The sequence below is a fragment of the Nerophis ophidion genome, linkage group LG20 (assembly GCF_033978795.1).
Source record: "Nerophis ophidion isolate RoL-2023_Sa linkage group LG20, RoL_Noph_v1.0, whole genome shotgun sequence".
Lineage (NCBI taxonomy): Eukaryota > Metazoa > Chordata > Actinopteri > Syngnathiformes > Syngnathidae > Nerophis > Nerophis ophidion.
The window spans coordinates 28,824,839-28,850,250 of NC_084630.1; the positions used below are offsets into that span (position 1 = coordinate 28,824,839).

At 39.6% G+C, this 25,412-nt stretch overlaps 1 protein-coding gene across 2 annotated transcripts in view; it reads right to left on the reverse strand.

Annotated features, from left to right (window-relative positions):
* Window positions 1-5,571: 5,571 nt before the first annotated feature.
* The window catches only part of LOC133538969 (stromal membrane-associated protein 1-like), a 32,266-nt gene continuing 12,425 nt past the window's right edge, over window positions 5,572-25,412 (reverse strand). The window contains exons 5-10 of one of the 2 annotated variants that reach the window (XM_061880931.1): window positions 25,246-25,311; window positions 25,064-25,139; window positions 19,779-19,909; window positions 18,186-18,399; window positions 9,300-9,637; window positions 5,572-6,202 (exon numbers count right to left, since the gene is read on the reverse strand). In XM_061880931.1, the coding sequence (XP_061736915.1) occupies window positions 6,065-6,202; window positions 9,300-9,637; window positions 18,186-18,399; window positions 19,779-19,909; window positions 25,064-25,139; window positions 25,246-25,311 (963 nt within the window). In that variant the 3' untranslated portion in view covers window positions 5,572-6,064. Of the gene's footprint in view, window positions 6,203-9,299; window positions 9,638-18,185; window positions 18,400-19,778; window positions 19,910-25,063; window positions 25,143-25,245; window positions 25,312-25,412 lie in introns of both variants that reach the window. The other variant, XM_061880930.1, reaches the window with a different exon arrangement.

Genomic DNA, 25,412 nt, shown 5'->3' on the forward strand with positions numbered 1-25,412 from the left:
ATATATATATATATATATATATATATATATATATATATATGGGCTTCACGGTGGCAGAGGGGTTAGTGCGTCTGCCTCACAATATGAAGGTCCTGCAGTCCTGGGTTCAAATCCAGGCTCGGGATCTTTCTGTGTGGAGTTTGCATGTTCTCCCTGTGAATGCGTGGGTTCCCTCCGGGTACTCCGGCTTCCTCCCACTTCCAAAGACATGCACCTGGGGATAGGTTGATTGGCAACACTAAATGGTCCCTAGTGTGTGAATGTGAGTGTGAATGTTGTCTGTCTATCTGTGTTGGCCCTGCGATGAGGTAGCGACTTGTCCAGGGTGTACCCCGCCTTCCGCCCGATTGTAGCTGAGATAGGCGCCAGCGCCCCCCGCGACCCCAAAAGGGAATAAGCGGTAGAAATGGATGGATCGATATATATATATATATATATATATATATATATATATATATATATATATATATACTGTATATATATATATATATATATATATATATAAATGGATGGATTTTTGCCACTTGTGCCAGCTTCTTTGAAACATGTTGCAGGCATCAAATTCCAAAAGAGCTAATATATGCAACTGAGATAGGCGCCGGCGCCCCCTGCGACCCCAAAAGAAAATAAGCGGTAGAAAATGAATGGGATGGATGCAAAATATCCAGTTTGAATGTTAAATATCTTGTCTTTGCAGTCTATTCAATTGAATATAAGTTGAAAAGGATTTGCAAATTATTGTATTTTTATTTATTTATTTACAATTTACACAAAGTGCCAACTTCACTGACTTTGGGTTTTGTACAAAATTGCACCAATTAGTGCGATCGCGAAATCGCAAATTCCAGGAGGTATTGATAAGAATAAATGCAGCAATCGGAATAAAACTTAAAAAGTAAAAGTTGCATTACAACTTCTCTGACAAGTATAATATATCCGAAAAGTGACTTAAGTAAAGAGTAAAGTAAGAGAGTAAATGTAGTGAGTTGCCAACCACCTCCGTCATGATGCATCAATTTTATCCAAAGCCTGACGTTGGCATCTGGAGGAACCTGAAAATAGAGTAGAGGAGTGAAGGAGCATTCTTTGCATGGTTTGAGTCGCGTTAGCGTTGACACACCAGCTGAGAGGAATGCTGAACCTCTCTGCAAAAACGCTCTCTGCCATCAAACCTCGCCGTGTGAAACTTTGCAAAGCGGGCCTGCAGTTGTAAGTGGGAGTGGGAGATGGAACACCACCACATGTCATGCAGGAACACGTCTTTATTTGGCTCTTCCTTCCTGCGGTAATTAGCATGCGGGCCGGCCGGACGGTAGGTGCCGGCTTAACAGGTAGGACTGGTTTTAAGTACAACACCCACTTTTAATCCCGGGAGTCAAGGACCAAGTAGGACCGACATGGGCGGGGCTTGTATTATTAGCTACCGATACACAATGTGTGCCTTTAATAAAGTGAAGGTTTACACAAAGAATGGCTTGGCTCCCACACTGCATACCACATCCACCTGTCAAAGCCTCTGCTGGGGTGGGTTTGTTTGTTCTGGAACACATCCCAGTATGAGCCGGGTGTGGAAACAAAGAGGTAGTATGTTTTCACACAGCGCTTTGTTCTCATCAATGATTCGCATACAACTGGCATTGCTGGGTGGAAAAAAAAACTAACAAACACTATGAAGCCTTAAAAGTGAGGGTGAATATGTTGCACACGTTCGATTTTTCCAAAGGCGCACAAAAATACAAAATCAAAAAAATATTTAATGCTTGCACTTTAAAAGCTGCCATTAAAAAAAGGCGGAACAATTAAAGGCCTACTGAAATGAGATTTTCTTATTTAAACGGGGATAGCAGGTCCATTCTATGTGTCATACTTGATCATTTCGCGATATTGCCATATTTTTGCTAAAAGGATTTAGTAGAGAACATCCACGATAAAGTTCGCAACTTTTGGTCGCTAATAAAAAAGCCTTGCCTGTACCAGAAGTAGCAGACGATGTGCGCGTGACGTCACCGGTGTGAGGGCTCCTCACATCCTCACATTGTTTACAATCATGGCCACCAGCAGTGAGAGCGATTCGGACCGAGAAAGCGAGGATTTCCCCATTAATTTGAGCAAGGATGAAAGATTCGTGGATGAAGAAAGTTAGAGTGAAGCAAGAAAAAAAAAGAAAAAAACTTAAAAAAGGAGAAAAAAAGAAAAGGTGTCGGCAGCGGGAGAGTTTAAGATGTAATTAGACACGTACTAGGATAATTCTGGAAAATCCCTTATCTGCTTATTGTGTTAATAGTATTTTAGTGAGGCTTCCCGGTGGCAGAAGGGTTAATGCGTCTGCCTCACAATACGAAGGTCCGTCAGTCTTGGGTTCAATCCCAGGCTCGGGACCTTTCTGTGTGGAGTTTGCATGTTCTCCCCGTGAATGCGTGGGTTCCCTCCGGGTACTCCGGCTTCCTCCCACCTCCAAACACATGCACCTGGGGATAAGTTGATTGGCAACACTAAAATTGGCCCCAGTGTGTGAATGTGAGTGTGAATGTTGTCCGTCTATCTGTGTTGGCCCTGCAATGAGGTGGCGACTTGTCCAAGGTGTACCCCGCCTTCTGCCCGATTGTAGCTGAGATAGGCGCCAGCGCCCCCAGCGACCCCAAAAGGGAATAAGTGGTAGAAAATGGATGGATGGATAGTATTTTAGTGAGATTATAAAGTATTACCTGAAAGTCGGATGGCTGCGGTGAACGCCAGTGTCTCTGAGAGAAGCTGAGGAGCCAAGATCACAGCTGCCTTTTTGAGCTGCAGGATGAGGTCGCGTAATCCACTCAGGTCTCCGAATAGGGGCAGACTTAATATCACAATTTTCCCATCCAAAAATTTGCTGGTTGACGTAGAGAAACATGTTCGCTTGACCGCTCTGTGTTAAAGCTTCACAACAAACAAAGAAACACCGGCTGTGTTTCGGTCCCAAAGGCAGCTGCAATCCACCGCTTTCCACCAACAGCATTATTCTTTCTAGTCTCCATTATTAGTTCAACAAATTGCAAAAGATTCAGCAACACAGAAGTCCAAAATACTGTGTAATTATGCGATGAAATGAGACTACTTTTAGCCGTAAGTGGTGCTGGGCTAATATGTCCCCTCCAACCAATAACGTCACAAACACGTATCATCATACGCGTCATTTTCAACAGGAAACTCCGCGGGAAATTTAAAAGTGTAATTTAGTAAACTAAAAAGGCCGTATTGGCATGTGTTGCAATGTTAATATTTCATCATTGATATGTAAACTATCAGACTGCGTGGTCAGTAGTAGTGGGTTTCAGTAGGCCTTTAAATGTTCTTCCACTGGAGAGAAGAATGATAAATGGGTTGTACTTGTTTAGTGCTTTTCTATCTTCAAGGTACTCAAAGCACTTTGACACTATTTCCACATTCACCCATTCACACACTGATGGAGGGAGCTGCCATGCAAGGCCCTAACCACGACCCATCAGGAGCAAGGGTGAAGTGTCTTGCTCAAGGACACAACAGACAAGGTTGGTAGAAGGTGGGGATTGACCCAGGAACCCTCAGGTTGCTGGCACGGCCACTCTCCCAACCACGCCACGGCCTCCCCAAGAAGATACATTTTGAATCTTAGGGTTTCCCACACATTCATTGATTTGTGGCGGTCTGCCACGAAAGAATTACGGCTGCCACAAATAAAAATAAAAAAAATAAAAATGTTTTTATTTTATTTTTTTGGGGCTTTTGATTTGCTCGACCGCTCATAAAAGCAATGGGACTCTGTCTGTGAATGGAGTTTGTAGTTACATATTATATAAATATGTAAATATTATATAAATATGTACATAAAGTGTTGTAATTATATTCCAACTCCGCGTTCTTCTTGGTCATCGCCGCAAATTTCACCACACGTAGTGTGTGGTGACAATCATTGGTACTCTAACTTTAACCCATCCCCATCAAAGGTTGGAATTGGGGGTTAAATCACCAAAAATGATTCCTGAGCGTGGCCATCGCTGCTGCACACTGCTCCCCTCACCTCCCTGGGGATGAACAAGGGGATGGGTAAAATACAGAGGACAAATTTCACCTCACTTAGTGTGTGTGTGACAATCATTGGTACTTTAACTTTAACTCATCCCCATCAATGGTTGGAATTGGGGGTTAAAGCACCAAAAATGATTCCCGAGCGTGGCCATGGTTGCTGCTCACTGCTCCCTTCACCTCCCAGGGCGTGAACAAGGGGATGGGTGAAATGCAGAGGACAAAATTCACCACACCTGGTGTGTGTGTGAGACAATCATTGGTACTTTAAAGGCCTACTGAGACCCACTACTACCGACCAGGCAGTCTGATAGTTTATATATCAATGATGAAATATTAACATTGCAACACATGCCAATACGGCCTTTTTAGTTTACTAAATTGCAATTTTAAATTTCACGCAAAGTATCCTGTTGAAAACGTCACGGGATGATGACGCGTGCGCGTGACGTCACGGGTTGTAGCGGACATTTTGTTCCAGGCCCGATCCCAGCTATAAGTCGTCTGCTTTAATCGCATAATTACACAGTATTCTGGACATCTGTGTTGCTGAATCTTTTGCAATTTGTTCAATTAATAATGGAGATGTCAAAGAAGAAAGATGTAGGTGGGAAGCGGTGTATTGCGGCTGCCTTTGGCAACACAAACACAGCAGGTGTTTCTTTGTTTACATTCCCTAAAGATGACGGTGAAGCTTTAATATGGAACAGAGCGGTCAAGCGAACATGGTTCCCTACCAGATGTCAACCGGCAAGTTTGGGTGAGAAAATTGTGGTAATAAGTCGTCTCTTACCGTAGACATGAGTGGAGCTTGTGTCGTTCCTCCTGCAGCTGTCAAAGAGGCAGCTGTGACTCTCTTGGCTCCTCTGTGGTTTCCCTCATAGACACTGGCAATCACCACACCCCTCCCAATTTCAGGTATGACTATATAATCTCACTAAAACACTAGTAACACAATAACCAGATAAGGGATTTTCCAGAATTATCCTAGTAAATGTGTCTAATAACATCTGAATCGCTCCCACTGCCCTCGCCTTTTTTCTTTCTTCCTAGTCCTTCACTCTCACTTTCCTCATCCACGAATCTTTCGTCCTCGCTCAAATTAATGAGGTAATCGTCGCTTTCTCGGTCCGAATCGCTCCCACTGCTGGTGGCCATGATTGTAAACAATGTGCGGATGTGTGGAGCTCCACAACCCATGATGTCACGCGCACGTCGTCTGCTACTTCCGGTACAGGCAAGGCTTTTTTAATAGCGACCAAAAGTTGTGAACTTTATCGTGGATGTTCTCTACTAAATCCTTTCAGCAAAAATATGGCAATATCGTGAAATGATCAAGTATGACACATAGAATGGACCTGCTATCCCCGTTTAAATAAGAAAATCTCATTTCAGTAGGCCTTTAAAATACAACTTGAAGAATGTTGGTTTACTCAACTTTTTAAAAACACACTGCTATTATTGTGTCCATAACGGTGTTTTCTTAGCTTTCAGTTTGACCTTTAAAGATCTCAACAAAGATGACGTACAAAGTTATTTATGATGTCTTTATTTTTTTTTATAGGGGAACCACATGTACTTTAAAAGGTTATACAGCGCTGTACACTTGAGAGAAGCGCAGACAGACTGGATAAGTCTAATCTTCTCCTGTTAAATACTATTTATTTAAATGTCCTTTAATCTTATAATGATACAGTGATACAATAAAAGCTCGTCTAGCTGGTCCTGCACGTTTTCTGATATGTCAATATCATTTTTGTAAGGACAGTTATCTCCTTGTATTTGTTTTCCAAAAAAGGAAAATAAAAGCGATGATCAAACAGGCGGTAAGACTCCCAGTTCACTCACACAATAGAGAGAAAGAGAGACAGACAAAAAGGAGAAGGGAAGTAGAGATAAAATGTTTATGTTCTTGAAGGCTGGTCCATGGTGGAAAGACAGTTCCTAGTGAGGCGCAGAAAAGCACAAATGTTTTGCACGTTCTGCAACCGCCACTTTCCCTCGGTTCGTCCGTCACCAAAAAAGCTCACTTCCATAGCTGCGTGCTCAGAGTCTGGCCGGATCCCGGTGCGGCCGCCCAACCCCCCATAGCTGATGGCGGTTGACCGAAGGCCATGTGTCCTGCTGCACCATTTAGATGCAACCCTGACATCTGCTGGCTCATCTGGGGATGGCAGACACATCACAGTTAACGTCAGTACAGGAAAATAACAGAATTAAACTCAACAATCAACTTATATCATCTCCTAAAAGTATATCTTCATTGTAGAGAATAACAACATATAAGAGGTCTGCAGTCCCATTGTTTAAGATGGGCTTCTTTGTACCACTTTCACTTTTCATAAATAAATATAATAAAACATCACAGTAAACCCTTATTCACTGCTGTTAATTGGTCACGGAGCTGTGTCAATTTCCATGGAGTAGGATTTATTCATCATAGTGTTGTCCCTATACCAATATTTTGGTACTTTTCTAAATAAAGGGGACCACAAAAAATGTCGTTATTGGCTTTATTTTAACAAAAACAAATCGTAGGGTACATTAAAAATATGTTTCTTCTTGCAAGTCTGTCCTTAAATAAAACAGTGAACATACTGTACAAGACAACTTGTCTATTAATACTAAGTAAGCAAAAAAGGGCTCCAAATTAATCTGCTGACATATATAGTAACATATTGACATTTTCCATTCTATTATTTTGTCAAAATTATTAAGGACAAGTGGTAGAAAATAAATTATTAATCTACTTGTTCATTTGCTGTTAATATTTGCTTACTTTCTCTTCAAATATGTTCTATCTACACTTTTGTTATTCTTGTGTTGATAGATACTTTACATTAGTTTTGCATTATACCACAAATGTAGGTATCAATCCGATACCAAGTAGTTACAGGATCATACATTGGTCATATTCAAAGAACTCATGTGTCCAGGGACATATTTCCAGAGTTTATAAACACAATATAAATAAAAAAATAAGATTTTGCGATGCTAAAAAATATCAACGTAAACATAGTAGTATTGACTAGATCATCACAGTGGATGTTAGGTGGAGATCCGCCAATGGCATTTTGTTTGTATTGTAGCGTCCCGGAAGAGTTGGTGCTGCAGGTAATTCTGGGTATTTTTTCTGTAGAGTTTGTGTTGTGTTGCGGTACAAATGTTCTTTCAGAATGTGTTTGTCATTGGTGTTTAGTGTGGTTTCACCCAATGGCACATTTAACACAATTTCCCAACTCAAATGGAAACGGGGTTTGTAAGTACTCCGTGATTGTGCACTGCCGTAAATGCTAGTCTGCAAAAACACTGTCACGTCGGGTGGATTACCGGTACTTTTTAGAGGCGGTTTAGTACCGAATATGATTCGTTAGTATTGCAGTACTAACACCGTACAACCATAACTCATTGTAAATCAAATATTGTCATAGCAAGCTAGAGCATAAAAAAAGTAAATACAATTTAATATTATGAAATCCCTTCCACATAGTCACTTTTTCACTTGGACTGGATGTTGCATGAGGCTGGGCCAATCAGTAACCACGATACTAAGCTCTAATTTGTTTGTTCTCATCTAGTGGCCAATAAATAGAGGAGTTCGGATTTTTTCAAATTTGCCCCAATGCATTGCTGATATCCATATTGAAGGACGGAAGTTAGCGAAACGCTAATTGTCACCGATAACATATCTTGTAATATTCATAATGCCGACGACGTGTGCCACCGTCTACTGCCACAATCAAGGTGGGAGAGATATTACTAGCTTGTATTGCATTCCTAAACTTTTTTCTGGACAAACAGAAGAGTTAATGGCTAAGGAAAAATGGATTGCAGCCATCAATCAAGATGTAACGTGCTGACTACGTCTTCTTTTTTTCGGATCATTTCAGGTAAAACATATTGATGAAAATAGTACTCATTTCTCTTATCCTGACTGTAGCCTCCACATAAAACAAAAGTGAAGAGACATGAGAACAACGTTCCCTCAATCCTGCCTTACAGTCACAGTGTGCTCAGATGACATTAGATTGGTTATCCACGATTATGCAGGATGTCAAACTTGGGTTGGATCATTTCTGTGAGTGCATTATTCTACCCTGTCTTGACGACACAATGTCCAATGGATTTAAACAGATTGACATAAACGTCACAAACCCATCCACAAACAAAGCCGTCATAGCTTTCTAGACTGTTGTAATTTTGAAAGATCTAAACGTCTTATAAAGTGTAAAATTGGCTGGGTTGAACAATTAATTAGTTCACCAATTCCAGGTATGAGACTTTCAGGAAGATGTCGTGCATGGTCTCTGCTCCAATCAGACTTGTCAATTTTGTATGGATCCCTGCATTCAATTATGTCCAAAAGCTCAGTGGCCTAGTGGTTAGGGTGTCCGCCCTGAGATTGGTAGGTTGTGAGTTCAAACACCGGCCGAGTCATACCAAAGACTACAAAAATGGGACCCATTACCTCCCTGCTGGGCACTCAGCATCAAGGGTAAGAATTGGAGGTTGAATCGCCAAAAATGGTTCCCGGGCACGGCGGTAGCTGCTGCCCACTGCCCCCCTCACCTCCCAGGGGGTGAACAAGGGGATGGGTCAAATGCAGAGGACATATTTCACCACACCTGGTGTGTGTGACAATCATGGGTACTTTTACTTTAACTTAACTTTAAAAGGGACTTCTTATCTAATGACTCCGTATTTCTCCATTATATCACAGTCGGTGCAATGTTATTTTCCACAGAATAGTTTGGAAATATTACGTGTTGCACTATCAAGATGACGTTCGTCCTTCAAAATAGATTCCGGCATGCATTCCCAGGAAAAATCTGAACGCCTCCCTACTACCGTAGTATTGATCTTTTTAGTTCATTGAGCCATTCATTGTATGCTTGAAAATGCTTAATTTAGGCCCAAAGTATGTAAAATGTGCATAACAATACATACATACATACATACATATTTAACCCCTGTTTGAAGTGCAATGTGAAGATGGACAACTATACACAGCGTTATGTCTGCCTCCTCGTGGTCCGAATTTCCATTGCAGCTAAACCCCAAACCACTTCCTATACAATAAAACATTTAATACTACCGTACTGGTTGTGTAAAATTGTGTTATCAGACATACAATTGTGTGCATTACAGGCTAAAAATCACATAATAAGTAAGGAAAAACATATTCTTGTCAAGAAGGGAGAAGGAATACCTATTTAAAAGTAGCAATTTTGAAGGATTATAGGCATTTCTGTGTGTGATACCTGGGCCATGTTCCACTGAGCTTGTTGACCATGCTGGATGGCATACATGCCCTGAGCAGGCACCATGCCTGCAGGCATTGCACCGCCATGTGGCGACATCATTCTGGGAGCCATGCCCATCACGCCGCTACCGGGGGCGTTTCCCATGAAACCGTTGGGCACCGTCATCCCAACCATCATACCCGGGCTAGGCCCCATCATGGCCGCACCGCTCTGTGCCATCATGGCGCCCATGACTGTTGTAGGGGGCATGGCTGTGCCCATGCCAGGGAAGGCCTGATAACCGGCAGAAGTCTGGACAGGAAACTGCATCTGAGAGGGGCCCATGAACATGCCGGCTGATAGGAGGAAACGTGGAAGACAGACAATAGGGAATACATATTAATATCAATGTACTGAGACGAACCAGGCATTCCTATTTAGAATGTACAAAATCATAAACATCAACTTGCTTATTGTAGCGTAAGCTTTACAGCTAATAAACTAACGTTTTATACAGGAAATTATTTGTTTTGTAATGACGGTTAAAATTCAGGATATTTACATGAAACTCAACAGTAGAGCTACCGAGAAGAGGAAAAAAATTGTATACAATAAATAGAAAAAAAAACAAAAAACAGCTACAATGAGTACGGAGCGTGTTTAAACCACTTTAAATTGACTCAGTTTCATTGCAGCCATTTGCTAAAATTAAAAAGGTTAATTTTATTTCTGATTAATGTACACTCAGCACCCCATCTTGACAGAAAAAAACAAAATGTAGAATTTTTTGCAAATGTAATGAAGAAAATCTGAAATATCACATGGTCATAAGTATTCAGAGAGAAAGACCCTTTAGAGCAGGGGTCTCAAACTCAATTTACCTGGGGGCCACTGGATGCAGAAACTGGGTGAGGCTGGGCCGCAAGAAAAGATTTCTTAAAATATCTAACATGCACTTTTTAAAGAATTCACCTTCTAGATAGATAGATAGTACTTTATTGATTCCTTCAGGAGAGTTCCTTCAGGAAAATTAAAATTCCAGCAGCAGTGTACAGAGTTGAGATCAATTTAAAAAAAGTAAAAAGTAAATAATGGGTGTTTAAATGGAAACAAAATAGAGAAATATTACAACAACAATAAAAAATAAAAAGCAACAATGGGGAAAAAAAATATAACATTTATTCAAAAATATAATATATATTCTATGAATGGCTTTCCCGTCCTAGCAACATACTTGCAAACCCTCACGATTTTTCCGGGAGACTTCTGAATTTCAGTGCACCTCCCGACATTTTACCGGTGCAACCATTCTCCCGAATTTGTACCAATTTTCACCCGGCCGACATTATTAAGGGCGTGCCGTGACTGCACTGCCTTTAACGTCCTATACAACAGTAGTTCTCAACCTTTTTTCAGTGATGTACCCCCCTGTGAACATTTTTTTAATTCAAATACCCCCTAATCAGAACAAAGCATTTGTGGTTGGAAAAAAGAGATAAAGAAGTAAAATACACCACTATGTCATCAGTTTCTGATTAATTAAATTGTATAACGGTGCAAAATATTGCTAATTTGTGGCGGTCTTTTTTGAACTATTTGAAAAAAAGGTATAAAAATAACTAAAAACTTGTTGAAAAAAAAAGTGATTCAATTATAAATAAAGATTTCTACACATAGCAGTTATCATCAACTTAAAGTGCCCTCTTTGGGAATTGTAATAGAGATCCTTCTGGATTCATGAACTTAATTCTAAACATTTATTCACAAAATAATACATCTTTAACATCAATATTTATGGAACATGTCCACAAAAATATAGCTGTCAAAACTGAATATCGCATTTCTTTTCACAGTTTATGAACTTGCATTCATATTTTGTTGACGTATTATTCAATAAATATATTTATAAAGGATTTTTTAATAGCTGCTAGATTTTAAAACGTTTTTTTAAAAATCTCACGTACCCATTGGCATAACTTCAAGTACCCCCAGGGGTACGCATACCTCCAATTGAGAACTACTGCTCTACAACATGTCATTGCGTCCACTTTTACATTATACAACCAGCGTGCCGGCTCTGTAACATGTTGTATGAGGCTTGCGCAGATCCACGTAAGAGGCTGCAAGACATACTTGGTCAACAGCCATACAGATCACTTTGAGGGTGGCCGTATAAACAACTTTAACACGGTTAAAAAATATGCGCCGCACTGTGAACCCACACTAAACAAGAATGACACACATTTCGGGAGAACATCCGCACCCTAACACAACTTAAACAAAACAGAACAAATACCCAGAACACATTGCAGCCCTAACTCTCGCGGGCTACAATATACACCACCTCAACCTATGCAAGTAGGGAGGGTTTGGGGGTGTTGGGTTTGGTGGTAGCGGGGGTGTATATTGTAGCCCAGAAGAGTTAGGGCTGCATGGGATTCTGTGTATTTGTTCTGTTGTGTTTATGTTGTGTTACGGTGCTGATGTTCTCCCAAAATGGGTTTTTAATTTTTGTTTGGTGTGGGTTCACAGTCTGGCACGTATTTGTCCATCCATCCATACAGTTCCCACCGCTTATTCCCTTTGGGTCGTGGGGGGCGCTGGTGCCTATCTCAGCTACAATCGGGCGGAAGGCTGGGGGGGGAAGGGGGGGGGGGGGTACACCCTGGACAAGTCGCCACATATTTGTAACAATGTTAAAGTTTTTTTACGGCCAACCTCAGTGTGACCTGCTGCTGATCAAATATGTCTTGCAATAACACACGCGCGTTTTTGATAACCAGATGCAACATATACCTGGGCTTGCACGCTGTCTGTACAGGTTGTAGAAGGCGTTAAAGGCAGTGCTATTATGGCACCCCCTAAATATTGTTGATTGAGTAAAAATCGACAGGAATTCGAGGGAATGGATGCCCTGAAATTCAAGGGTCTCCCGGGAAAATTGGGAGTGTTGGCAAATATGACGCTGTCAAGCGCCGTTCATTTTAACTCGCGGGCCGCACCAACATTAAAATGTCATCTCAAAATGCGGGCTGCAAAACAACGTCTCATGGGCCACAATTGGCCCGTGGGCCGCATGTTTAGGACCCCTGCTTTAGAGCTAGTAGATCCACAAGTCTTCTTGGGAATGATGCAACAAGTTCTTCACACCTGCATTTGGGGATCCTCCGCTATTTTTCCTTGCAGATTCTCTCATGTTTTGTCATGTTGGATGGTAAACGTTGGTCTCTCCAGAGATGCTTAATTGAGTTTAGGTCAGTCAAGAACGCTCACAGAGTTGTTCCGAAGCCACTCCTTTTTTATTTTAGTTGTGTGTCTTTGTCTTGGCCACATTCATCTTTCTTTCAGTTGCAATCAGTTGTCCTGTCCCTGCAGCTGAAAAACACCCTCGTAGCCTGATGCTGCTACCATCATATTTCACTGTTTGGACTGTATTAGGCAGGTGATGAGCAGTGCCTGGTTTTCTCCGCACATTACACTTAGAATTAACACTAACAAGTTAAATATTGGTCTCATCAGACCAGAGAATCTAATTTCTCATAGTTTGGGAGTCCTTTATGTGTTTTTGGCAAACTACGTGGTCTTTCATATGTCTTGAACTGAGAGGCTTCTGTTGGGTCACTCTGCCAAAAAAGCCCTGACTGGTGGAGGGCTGCAGTGATAGTTGACTTTGTGGAACTTTCTCTCATCTCCCTGCTGCATCTCTGGAGCTCAGCCACAGTGATCTTTGGGTTGTTCTTTACCTCTCTTACCAAGGCTTGTCTCCCACGACTGCTCAGTTTGGCTGGATAGCCAGGTTTAGGAGGAGTTGTGGTCGTCACAAACTTATTGCATTTAAGGATTATGGAGACCACTGTGCTCTTAGAAACTTTAAAAAATATATTTTGCAACATTAGCCAGATCTGTGCTTTGCCACAATTGTCTCTGAGCTTTTTGGCCAGTTCCTTCGACCTCATGATTCTCATTTGCTCTGACATGCACTGTGAGCTGCAAAGTCTTATAAAGACAGGTGTGTACCTTTCCTAATCAAGTCCTATCAGTTTAATTAAACACAGCTGGACTCCAGTGAAGGAGCTGAACAATTTCAAGGTGAATCAGCAAAAATGGACAGCATGTGAGTTCATTTCGAAAAAAGGGTTTGAATACTTATCACCATGTGATATTTAAATTTTTATTTGTAAATACATTTGCAAAACATTCTACATTTCTGTTTTCTGTCAATATGAGGTGCTGAGTGTACATTAATGACAAATAAAATAACTGTTTTGATTTTAGCAAATGGCAGCAATTAAACTAAGAGTGAAAAATGTAAAGGGTTCTGAATACTTTGTGTACCCGGTATTATAGTTCTATAATTTCCAATTGTCTGTGAGGCTGTGAGTACAGGCTGAGCTTTAATTAGGGATTGAGGCTCGGGAGTGAGCGAGAGAAGACGGCTGCATGTTAAGAAGAAGTTGATTGATCCGACACCAACGTCAGTGAAGATGCGACAGTATTTTATCCAAACATGGAACCTAACGATCCAGGAGATTTTTAATTTCAGTCAGACCATTTGCATTAATCTCTTGCAGAAATTGAAGAGATGGTGGCTCTGCGTGGAGTCCACTAGTTGACTAGTTCTCAGAAGTAGCAGCTGTAGCTCAGGATTATACAATGTCCAATGGAACATTGATATTGAAATGCATTTTTGGCCTGTTGTTGCATAAGCAAACATAAGATTTTTTCATTAAAAATTGCTTTGGAAACCTCTGTCCAAAGTGGGAGTAAAACTGTGCTTTTTGGTTTGTGTGTCAAGAAATGTGCAACATTATCTTCTGACATTAACTAATCGTTTTGTGTAGTGGCAGACGTATAACCCGCACAGGTCATCAAAAAAAATATTCATGTTTCCTGGGCTCTATGAAAGTGTGCACTGATGTAGAAAATAACGTACTCGTCATGGTACGTCTGAGATCTCACTATATTGAAGAGGGGCAGTATAATGCCCACAAGGTCATCGGTGGCAACTTTTTCCGGCTTCTGATTGGAAAAAATGTGCATGACTGCCTGTTTTTGTGTGAATGCAGAGTTCAAATGGATACAGCCTAAAGACGGTGAGGATCGTAGCCAAATGTATCATAAATCTGCGGAGATTACTTTTCTTGGTTTATAGCAAAAAATACAGTAATTTAGTTGCTGTCCGTTTGTTGGTGTGTCATGGGTTGAGGACAAATACTGACATGCACATATACTGTACATGCGACTTTATTGGGATTGCTCCATGACAGTTACATTTGCTAACCACTCAGGGCTGTCCCGGGCAAAATTGGGGCCCTGAGCAGAATTTTATTTAGCACCTCACACCCTCCCTGTTATAAAAAAATAAATATAAATGTTTTAGATTATGTAAAACCATTTTTATACTTTTTAATTAAACATGAATTCAGTCTGATGCATTTATGGGAAATAAATTGTTCAGTAACATATATTTTTTCTTGCAAAATAAAAATAGTTACGTAATTAAAACATTAAGCTATAGACCTGTTTTGCGTTTACCAACCACCTTTCATAATTGAAAGGTCCCAAAATAATCCACAAACTCAAATTAAAGCCTCGTCATGTATTCAAAGAATGTGTTTTATGTAGGGTCCTTGTACCCCAGTTTTGATCTGGAGTTTAAATAACATAAAAATACAGCCCTCCCTTGTTTGTCGCAGGTAATTGGGGCCGGGCATGACCACGATGTAAGGATTTCTGCAAAGTAGGATTAATATTAATAAACCAAATATTTTCCGATTTAGAGCATAAAATATTGTTTAAAACCTTTTAAATACAATTATGAGAGCCCTCTAAACATGAATGTCACTTTTACACGCGTTTCTTCCAAGTGAGTGTTTGGTCTATAGTAGATTACAGTACTGTATTTTCAGATAGGCAGGATAATCCTCCAAGGTCGTCAAGGCTTCCAGCACAACCACTATGTGAAAATACTTCATCACATCCTGTGTAATTCCTCCAAATTAAAACTGTGTTTTGTGCAATGAAACCAATGACGTAAATTGTTTTGCACAAAGTTGCCATAGTTACAACAATTAGCTGTAATGTTAGCATTCCATGTTAGCTTTGCGTGTGTTATGGATATAGAAGATTAAATGCATCAAAAAAGTTCATCTCCATTAGGGCCGGGCAGAATACCGGTGTTACACTTAATACCATTAAATTTTAGAAAGGGATATATATATATATTTGAGACAATACCTACAGGTATCATTTGCTTTTCTCTGCGCCTAATGGGTGCAGCACTGGGCATTTTCCTCGGCTCTACCTCACCCCTTGTGTTTTTACGTAGGCTTCTTTGACGCACAATGACACAACACAACAAACTTTTCAAAATAATTTGGCTGCTTCAGGGCCGACTTCTCGACACCCAAGTGATGCAATGTTTTGGTCACCGACTGCATTTGGTGTTTGGTAAGTGACTACAGCTTTATTTAAACATAAACCCATTTTCTTGAGAACCTACATCTCTCCTTATAGCCCCTTTATCACTAATCTCATCTGTTTATGTTGTTCAGTTCGGTTAGCAACTTTGCACAGCTCCTAGCAATGGCTCCTCTCTGCTGCATGCACACCGTGTCAAATGTTTAGCTACTACTCGGCATGAAAGTGCTTCTCCCCAGAGAATGTGTGTTGCTCACCATAGCCCTAGTATAGCGAGCGGCTGGGTGTCTAAAGAGTAGTTTCAAACTAAACACCCAACGGCTCTCACCGCAGTGCGCGAGTAGAACCTACAGCTATGCCCCCGCACAAGCTTGAGGCTATAAACCTAGCGTTAATGAGCAAAATTAATGAAAACTGCTTTACCATGAATTGATTAACGTGGACCCCGACTTAAACAAGTTGAAAAACTTATGTGGGTGTTACCATTTAGTGGTTAATTGTACGGAATATGTACTGGACTGTGCAATCTACTAATAAAAGTCTCAATCAATCAATCAATCAATCAATCAATGGCTAACAAATGTACAACATTTACGTTACTTCTTACAACGAAAATAATTTGAGTACTCTCAACACTGGTTATTTAGCCAAAAAAAACTTGGCCAACCTTAAGCACTTTAAACGTTGTGTTTAAGATACTTGTATATATCGTATAACATCATTCAGCCTAAAAACACCGGAATAACAGTGTTGGTCCATATTGCCCCGCCCTGATCTCCACCTTGGGCAGGCATCTGCTGATAGCTGATAGTTTACAGCAGTTTCAGCTTGCCCATTCGAGTGCTCTGCCAAATTTTTAATGCTATTTCCAGCAGTAGTCATTCAACATTATAATATGGGTGTTCAAAATGTGGCATTGGGGCCATTTGTGGCTCGCAGCTCTGAAAAAACTAGTAGAAATATAAGACAAAAAGATATGATGTAATTAGAAAAGGTTGAAATATTAAAACTAACAATGATACACTTTGTCACCTATAGCTCAAAGCTCACACAAATTGTTTTAGGCATTTTTGTATTTTTACAAAAAAATAAAATATTTAGAATGGCCCGCGCATGCTTTAATTTTTCAGACACAACCTGTATTAAAAGCTCACCATTGTGGGGATGTTTTGATGAGGCAGTAGGTGATGACAAAGTGCATAAAAAAAATGTTCTGCCAAAAGTTAACTTGAGATTGTCGCGGGGAAGATAAGAGTACAAAACAAAATTGGCCGCCTATTGTTAGCAGTGTAAACCTTAACCCAGAAACGGAATTTTGCTTGGTGAATATGTTCACATTGCCACAACATAATGAATAGAAAAAAAGTGAATACAGCACAGTAATACACATACAAAACACATGTTTAACACTTAATTAAAGCATGTAGAACAGGGGTGCTCGTTCTTTCTGCAGGCGAGCTACTTTTCAATTGACCAAATCGAGGAGATCTACCTCATTCATATTTATAATTTATAATTATTTATTTATGAAAGAGACATTTTTGTTAACAAGTTAATAATGTTTAATGATAATACAAGCATGTTTAACACATATAGATTCCTTTCTTTCGTGAAGACAAGAATATAGGTTGGTGTATTTGATTCTGATGACTTGCATTGATTGGAATCAGACAGTGGTGCTGATAACGTCCCCATTTTCAAATGGAGGAGATAAAAAGTCCTCCTTTCTGTCCAATGCCACAAAAAGTGGTTGGATTTGGCATCTCATTTGTCCAACTTGCATACTCGTTTTTAAACACTTCGTTATGAGAGTAGCATATGTGTGTGTGGCCCTTTAATGTGTTGACAGCAGGTGAGTGACGTCAGTGAGTGTGTGGGCGGGAGAGGAGAGGGAGCGGTCGCTGAGGGCGGGGGAGAAATACATTGGCATCAAACTCCGTAGCTTGCTAGCTTGTGCGCGCTAGCTTTCTGAAAGTCTTATTTTGTTAGCACAGGCAGGATGAAGCAGGTCTTTTATGGTGAAGACAGGAACTGTGCAGTCGGTCTTTAGAGTTTTGACAGCAGGTACGGACCAAGAGTCTGTTGAAATAAAGTGTTTCTCTCCGTCCAGTGATTTTATTCTTAATAATGAGCTTGCAGCAGCCAGCGTCATCTCACAAGATCCTCGGGTGCCGAGACTGTCAAACAACTGACGAAAGTAAATTCTTGGTGAAGATTGATGATTGCTCATTTTTATGTCTATTTTTTTAATGCCTGGCTTGCGATCGACTGACACCCTCCGCGATCGACCGGTAGCTCGCGATCGACGTAATGCCCACCCCTGATGTAGAATATGCTTTAAAAAAAGTTTACAAAAGTAGTTTTTTTAAAAAAATTAGATCCGCAATTTGAAGCCGTGAGATTTGAAGCTCGACGTAGTGCGGGACGACAGTATCTTGACCTTGTTGTAATATTTTATACAATGGTATGGGAAATTTGTCTTACCAGCAGGAGCCTGCTGCGACATGTTGTTGGTTCCATACAACGACAAAATAGAGTCCTTGGACAGCGGCTTCTTTGCACTGTCTTCAGTCTTAGATGTGTTGCTGCTGCCATCACTAAACAGGTCGAGGTCACCCTGTCCCGACCCTCCACCTACTGCTGCTGCTGCTGCTGCTGGGACTTGTGTGGGGGTTCCTGCCATGGTGCTGGAGCTCGCCTAGGTGGATGAAAACCATCACTCTAAGCCCAACAACTATCAATTGACGAATCAAATATGACAAAAACTGTACAGTATGACAACTAGTGTAATGTAGGGGTTCTTAAAGTTTTTTGATCTTGGACCCAACGTTCCCACTATAGAGGGTCCCACTCAAATATTAACACTAAATTAGTAATCTTATTCTTGATTTTAAATGGTATTCAATAATTATGTCTAACCTAGATACAGTATATAACCCGGTCAAATAGTGGAAAACCATGTGTTTATAAAAAAGATTGATATTTATTTACACAAACACTAAGATATTGGTCTAATAAGCCTGACCCTAAGTATTAACCAAATATATTACATTAGAAGGGACTCATAAATAACTGATGAAAAATAAATGTATACAAAATGATTTTGTGCTAAAATAAACTAATTTAAAATTGGGTGATTGGCAACATTAAATTGGCCCTAGTGTGTGAATGTGAATGCTTGTCCGTCTATATGTATTGGCTCTGTGATGAGGTGGCGACCTTCGGCCCCTGTGCAGCCGATGTAGGCTCCACCCTCCTTGCTACCCATAAGGGACAAGCAGTAGAAAATAGATGGGTGGAATAACTAATGTTTCTTAACTAACCTGTCATAACAAATATATTGCAAATGAAAATACAGCTTCACCACTTAAGTCATAATATTTTGCACTTAAAACTTCTCAATGATTTTAGCACCACATGTCTTCTGTCTGTTTGACATTATTACTGTCACAAATTGTAGAGAAGTGAAATACAACTAAGTAACGCTGTGGCCCATACGGAACACAGCTGAGAAACAGATATTTTTGGCAGATATTTGCGGCCCAGCAATGGGCCCCTGCCCTATTGTTAAGAAGTATTTCTCATACATTCATTTATTTGTGGCGGCCGGCCATATATAGATTTGGTGCTTCATATTCACCCTCACTCAGAAACACATTACAATGCACCCGGTCTGCCAGTGAATTAAAAGACAAAGCAGAAGGGAGCAGAGTTTAGGATTTAAAGCCTGACACTATATTTGCTAAAAAGCAACTAGAAACAAATCTAGTGACATGAAAGCAGGTCTTTTCAACAGGAAGTGGATGCTGTTCAGGCCGCCTCGCCCCATCTAAAAGCACTCACAGATGGCTCTGTCTTGCGCCGTAAAAAAAAAACTACGAAAAAAAGCAACAGAAAAAAGTAGTCTCCTAGTATTTTTGCTGTTCATGATTTTTCTTACCGAGTCATGGCCAATTGTGATAAATTGACAATTACATCACTATCGCCACACATTGATTGTGTTGATAAACTGATTGTATGCAAAAAGTGTGGACAGTTCACAATATTTTGGACCATAGTTTTCATGTTTGGCTCTACCTGAGAAAACGAAGCAGCTGGCGTGGAAGAGGGTAGTGGATTGGACACCATAGGACCAAATATATCCAGGTCGTTATTGTTCTGGCTTGTGCTCATTATGCCATTGTTGCTTGGTGCAGCAGCCGGTGCATCTAACAGAAAACATGAAACAACATACATTTTAACTTTTAAGAATGAAACACACCAAGTTGGTGAGCGCTGTGGGGCACTTGCAATACAATTCAGTAAAAGTTTTGGAAAATCACGTTTATATGTCAATACATGAAAAATAATTTAATAGAACGTCCATCATAACATTTTTTTTATCATGTGTTCTACCAACCCAAACACTTGTGAGAAAGCAGGATTGTTAAAATAAAAAAAATAAAAATGATTACCACCACCAATGATGTACACAATGACAAAAAGAAAACAATGGCAACCAACACTTTCTCTCTTTAATTCATGAAAATTGTGGTGATGAATGTCCGTAAGTCCCAGGATGTCCTATATGCCTCCACCCAGGGATCGTATCTTGGATGAAGGTATACAGTAACAGACCTATATAAAGGGGGAGAATGAGACCAGAATCCGTGCAACTATTTTAATTCAAACACAAAAATAGGGCCCTAAGAACAAAAGGTCTGGTATTTGTGTGTGATTAAAGTAACCTAGTGTTTTTTGCTACATTGAAACATTTAAAAGTTACAAGTCAGCAACAAGCGTCAGACACTGAGTCAGCAACTTGAACTTCCTGCCGACAAAATCCCCTCCGATTCACTTGGTACAACATTTTTCGTGCAGAACAGCTGGAGGAAGATTTAACTTTTCATTATAAGCAAAAGGTTATGTTGCAGCTGCTTGCTGGTGGCTATACGGAATATAACATGAATTGCACAATATACTAGTGTCTTTACAGACAATATGGCTTTAAGTTTCCCCAAGGGAAAGGATCATCACCCCCAACACACACACAAAGAAAAAGAAAGAAAGAAAAAGGTATGCTCTATAGTGTGACTTTTACAAAGGTGGAAAGGAACACACCTTATTAAAACCAACACCTGTCATCAAGTCTTCAGTCATTATTATTGCATTATAGTTTGCAGTGTGTGGAACTTTACAGCAAACATTCCGCACATTTTATATTCTGTTTCCATTTTTAAAAAGTGGTACACAGAACCATAACAATTACATTCTTGTTTAAAAAAGCAAGCAAAAAACTATTTTCACTTAAGAATAGTAGGACCCAAATGTGCCTAAAATGTTTCTTTAAAAAATACTAGATATACTCCACCATTACAAGTGTTTGTTTAGTGTGTCATGTTTCTCTTTTTTGTTGAGTTCATTGTCTACTATTTACATAGCTGACAAAGGTATCGCTATCAGCGTTTAACGTTTCAAACTGCACAGGAACAACATGAACTATATCGCTGGATAATTTTCATCATTTCCATTATATACTTTTACAACATTGAGATAAAAAAATACTCTTAGGATGATGCATATATAATGCATAAAACAGTAAATTGACAAGTGAGCCATACCACAGACACATTTTTGATATAAGAGTGATTAGAAAATGTCAGTGTTTTAAGCATATATGTATTACAATATATAAAAACTAGGGATGTACCGAAATGAAAATTTGTGGACGAAACCGAATAAAATTTAAACGCTTGGCCGAAGACTGAATACCGAATGCAGTTTTTCACAATTTTTTTAATATTGCATAAATAGCCTAGAATAAATATTTAGACATGTTTTTCAAATAAAGTATTTTTTTTATTGAATATTGACATTTTTTTAATATTCCAGTAGCCTTTGATTTTCAAAAAAAGCACAAAGTTTTTCATTTATATTAGGCCTTCAAACAAAACATGCATTCCAAAAAAAAATAAAGTTCATTAAAGTGGATAAACTCACAACAAATGAATTATTGTAGTTTTGGCAAAAGTCTGCTTAGCCACAGTAGATATGCTAATAATGTAAACAGAAGGCTCAAGTAAATCTCAATTAAGTGTGTGCTTGTAACCTCTTACACTTATACAGGTAGCCTACACAACAGGCTAATAATGTAAACAGAGGCCCCATTAAATCTCAATAAGTGTGTGCTTGTAACCTCATACACTTATACAGGTTGCCTACACAACAGGCTAATAATGTAAACAGACGCCCCACCAAATCTCAAAGAGTGTGTGCTTTTAACCTCATACACTTATACAGGTACACAACATATCCCAACGTCACCGCGTCACTGCACGTTGGTTGATTGCGTCACCGCGTCAAAAAATTGCATCACACCCCACTATTCGGCCTTGTTTTTAACTCATTCCACCGAAGGCCGAATGTGGCTTTTTTTGCCATATTCGGCCGAATATATTCGGTTACCGATTAATCGGTGCAACCCTAATAAAAACATATATAAATATACATTCACACATATTTATTACACGCACACATATATTACACACAATATATATATATATATATATATATATATATATATATATATATATATATATATATATATATATATATATATATATATATATATATATATATATGAATCTTTGGGTGTCCCACGATTCAATTCAATATCGATTCTTGGGGTCGTGATTCGATTATATATCGATTTTTTCCGATTTAACGCGATTCTTGATTCAAAAAAGATATTTTTCCAATTCAAAACGATTCTGTATTCATTCAATACATAGGATTTCAGCAGGTTCTACCCCAGTCTGCTGACATGCTAGCAGAGTAGTAGATTTAAAAAAAAAAAAGCTTTTATAATTGTAAAGGACAATGTTTTATCAACTGTTTGCAATAATTTAAATTTCATTTAACTATTAAACAAACCAAAAATATGACTTATTTTATCTTTGTGAAAACATTGGACACAGTGTGTTGTCAAGCTTATGAGATGCGATGCAAGTGTAAGCCACTGTGACACAATTGTTCTTTTTTTTAATTTTTATAAATGTCTAATAATGTCAATGAGGGATTTTTAATCACTGCTATGCTGAAATTATAACGAATATTGATACTGTTGTTGATAATATTCATTTTTGTTTCACTACTTTTGGTTTGTTCTGTGTCGTGTTTGTGTCTCCTCAATTGCTCTGTTTGGTTTTGGAATTGGATTGCATTGTTATGCTATTGCTATGTATTTGTTTGTTGGATAGATAAAAAAATAAAATAAAATAAAAATAAAATAAAAATTGATTAAAAATTTTTTTTAATCGATTCTGAATCGTACAACGTGAGAATCGCGATTCGTATTCGAATCGATTTTTTCCCACACCCATAAAATATAGATTTCACAAATGCATATTTATATACACACACATATGCATGTTTATATTTTATTTGTGCGTAGTTAGTAGAGATACGCGGTTTGCGGTCTCATCCGCGGAGTCCGCGGATAAACTGCGGGTCGGGCGGTTGACATGACGAAAAAATAGATTTTAATTAGATTCGGGCGGGTGGCGGTTGAACCATCCGGAAATATTTGATATGCATGGTTCTGTGATCGGTATTCCTTTGCCATTCAAAGTGGCGTTTAAGACTCGTGTCATAAAGCGAAGTAGACAATGACAGACGCTATTATTCTCCTGAATGACTGCCGGTAGTCACCCAGATGATAATTATTAGGGCGTGCTATGAAGTCTTTGGCTTTGTCGCCTACTACAACGTGCGATCTGCCTGTCAGTCCAGCATCATGTTGGGTGTGGCTTCCGCGGCAACACGCACATGAATGCAAGGCATACTGGGTGACACAGAGTACACTAATGGTTGTGATATAAACAATTTTAACACTTAGTAATATGCGCCACGCTGTGAAGCCACACCAATTAAGAACGACAAACACATTTCGGGAGAACATCCTCACAGTAACACAACATAAACGCAACACAACAAATACCCATAATCCTTTGTATTCATGACACTTCCTGACTATTTTATACACCCCGCTAGCAGCACCCCCCCCCGTGCGTCGGTAAGTTGGGCGGGGTTGGGGGCGCGGGGATGTAAAATATATTCAGGAAGCGTCACGAGTACAAAGGACTATGGGTATTTGTTGTGTTGCGTTTATGTTGTGTTACTGTGAGGATGTTCTCCCGAAATGTGTTTGTCAATCTTGTTGGGTGTGGCTTCACAGTGTGGCACATATTAGTACGTGTTAAAGTTGTTTATATCACAACCATCAGTGTACTCTGTATCACCCAGTATGCCTTTCAATCTTGAACGTGTAATTGCGGTAACTGCACACATGTTGCCGGTCCAACAATCGGTTCGTACATGTTGTTGAAGATGTCTAAGGCAATGGCTTCACAGCACGCCCTTATTCTTGTAATCAGAATGAACGCTATTGGATAGTTGCGTTAACGTTAGCGGCTCCAACTGTCATCATTACTCTGTGAAACAGGTTTAAATAGCTCTGTGAGTGGTAGAGGCGGATAACCTCTGATGTAATTCAGAGGGCGGTTGGCGGGCGGGTACGGCCCTGATAAAATGTTGGTTCGGGTGTACGGCGGGTGGATGACGACTTTGGCGATGCGGATGGGGATGATATAATTACCTATCCGCGCATTTCTAGTAGTTAGAAAATTAGCAATTCAAATTGCTAATATAGCTAACATTAAATGGATATATATTTTATAAAAGACAACAACATAACTACAAATTTTAGCCGCTTCTATCGGACTACTTTAGTGTTTATGCACACGCTCCCTGGTGAGACAGTGGAAAGCCTGAATGCCAAAAAATTCCTCAAATTAATGAGCAATTTTTATTTCCATATAATTAGTAAGTGAAACATGTGTGTCGTAGTGGTTTGTGCAGCCCTTTGAGACACTAGTGATTTAGGGCTATATAAGTAAACATTGATTGATTGATGATTGAATTGAAAATATATATGTTCTGTTAAAACAGTAATAATGGTAACAAACTAGCCGGTGGGGTTTCAGTTATATGAGGTGGCGACTAGTCCAGGGTGTACACCGCCTTCCGCCCAATTGTAGCTGAGATAGGCACCAGCGCCCCCTGCAACCCCAAAGGAAATAAGCGGTAGGAAATGGATGGATGGATGGATGGGTTTGAAAAATGTAATTGTAAGTTTTAAACAGTCACTTTATGTGGGAGGTAAGTGCATTGCACACTGCCATAGACACGCTACCTCATATTGAGGTCCTGAACACTTTAAAGATATCCGTCTCACAAGCTTAAAAAATAAACACTTATAACAATGCACCATTTTACAAGCGATAAATCCATAACCTATATGTCGATGTTCCGTGGAGACTCACCAAGTCCTAGTAGGTTAACAGAAGGTTCTGGTGTCTTAACTGGGCTGATTTTGGGGGCTGGCCTAGACTCTTCACTCTTCTTAATATAAAAGGTGAACAGACAAGTTTGATTAGTGGAGGAAAAACATCACCGATGAAAGCCGAGGAGAACGTGTGAATGTGTACAATACATGTTGACTCACTTTTGTGTAAGATGACACCTTGCTCCCTCGCTCTGTCTCTTTCTCTTTCTTATTGCACTCTTTCGGCTGAGGAAACAAACACAGATCAAATTAATCCAGAAATCAGAAACACTGATCATTACTGAGCGATGAATGGTAAAAAGGTACAGGAATAAAGCTCAACATAC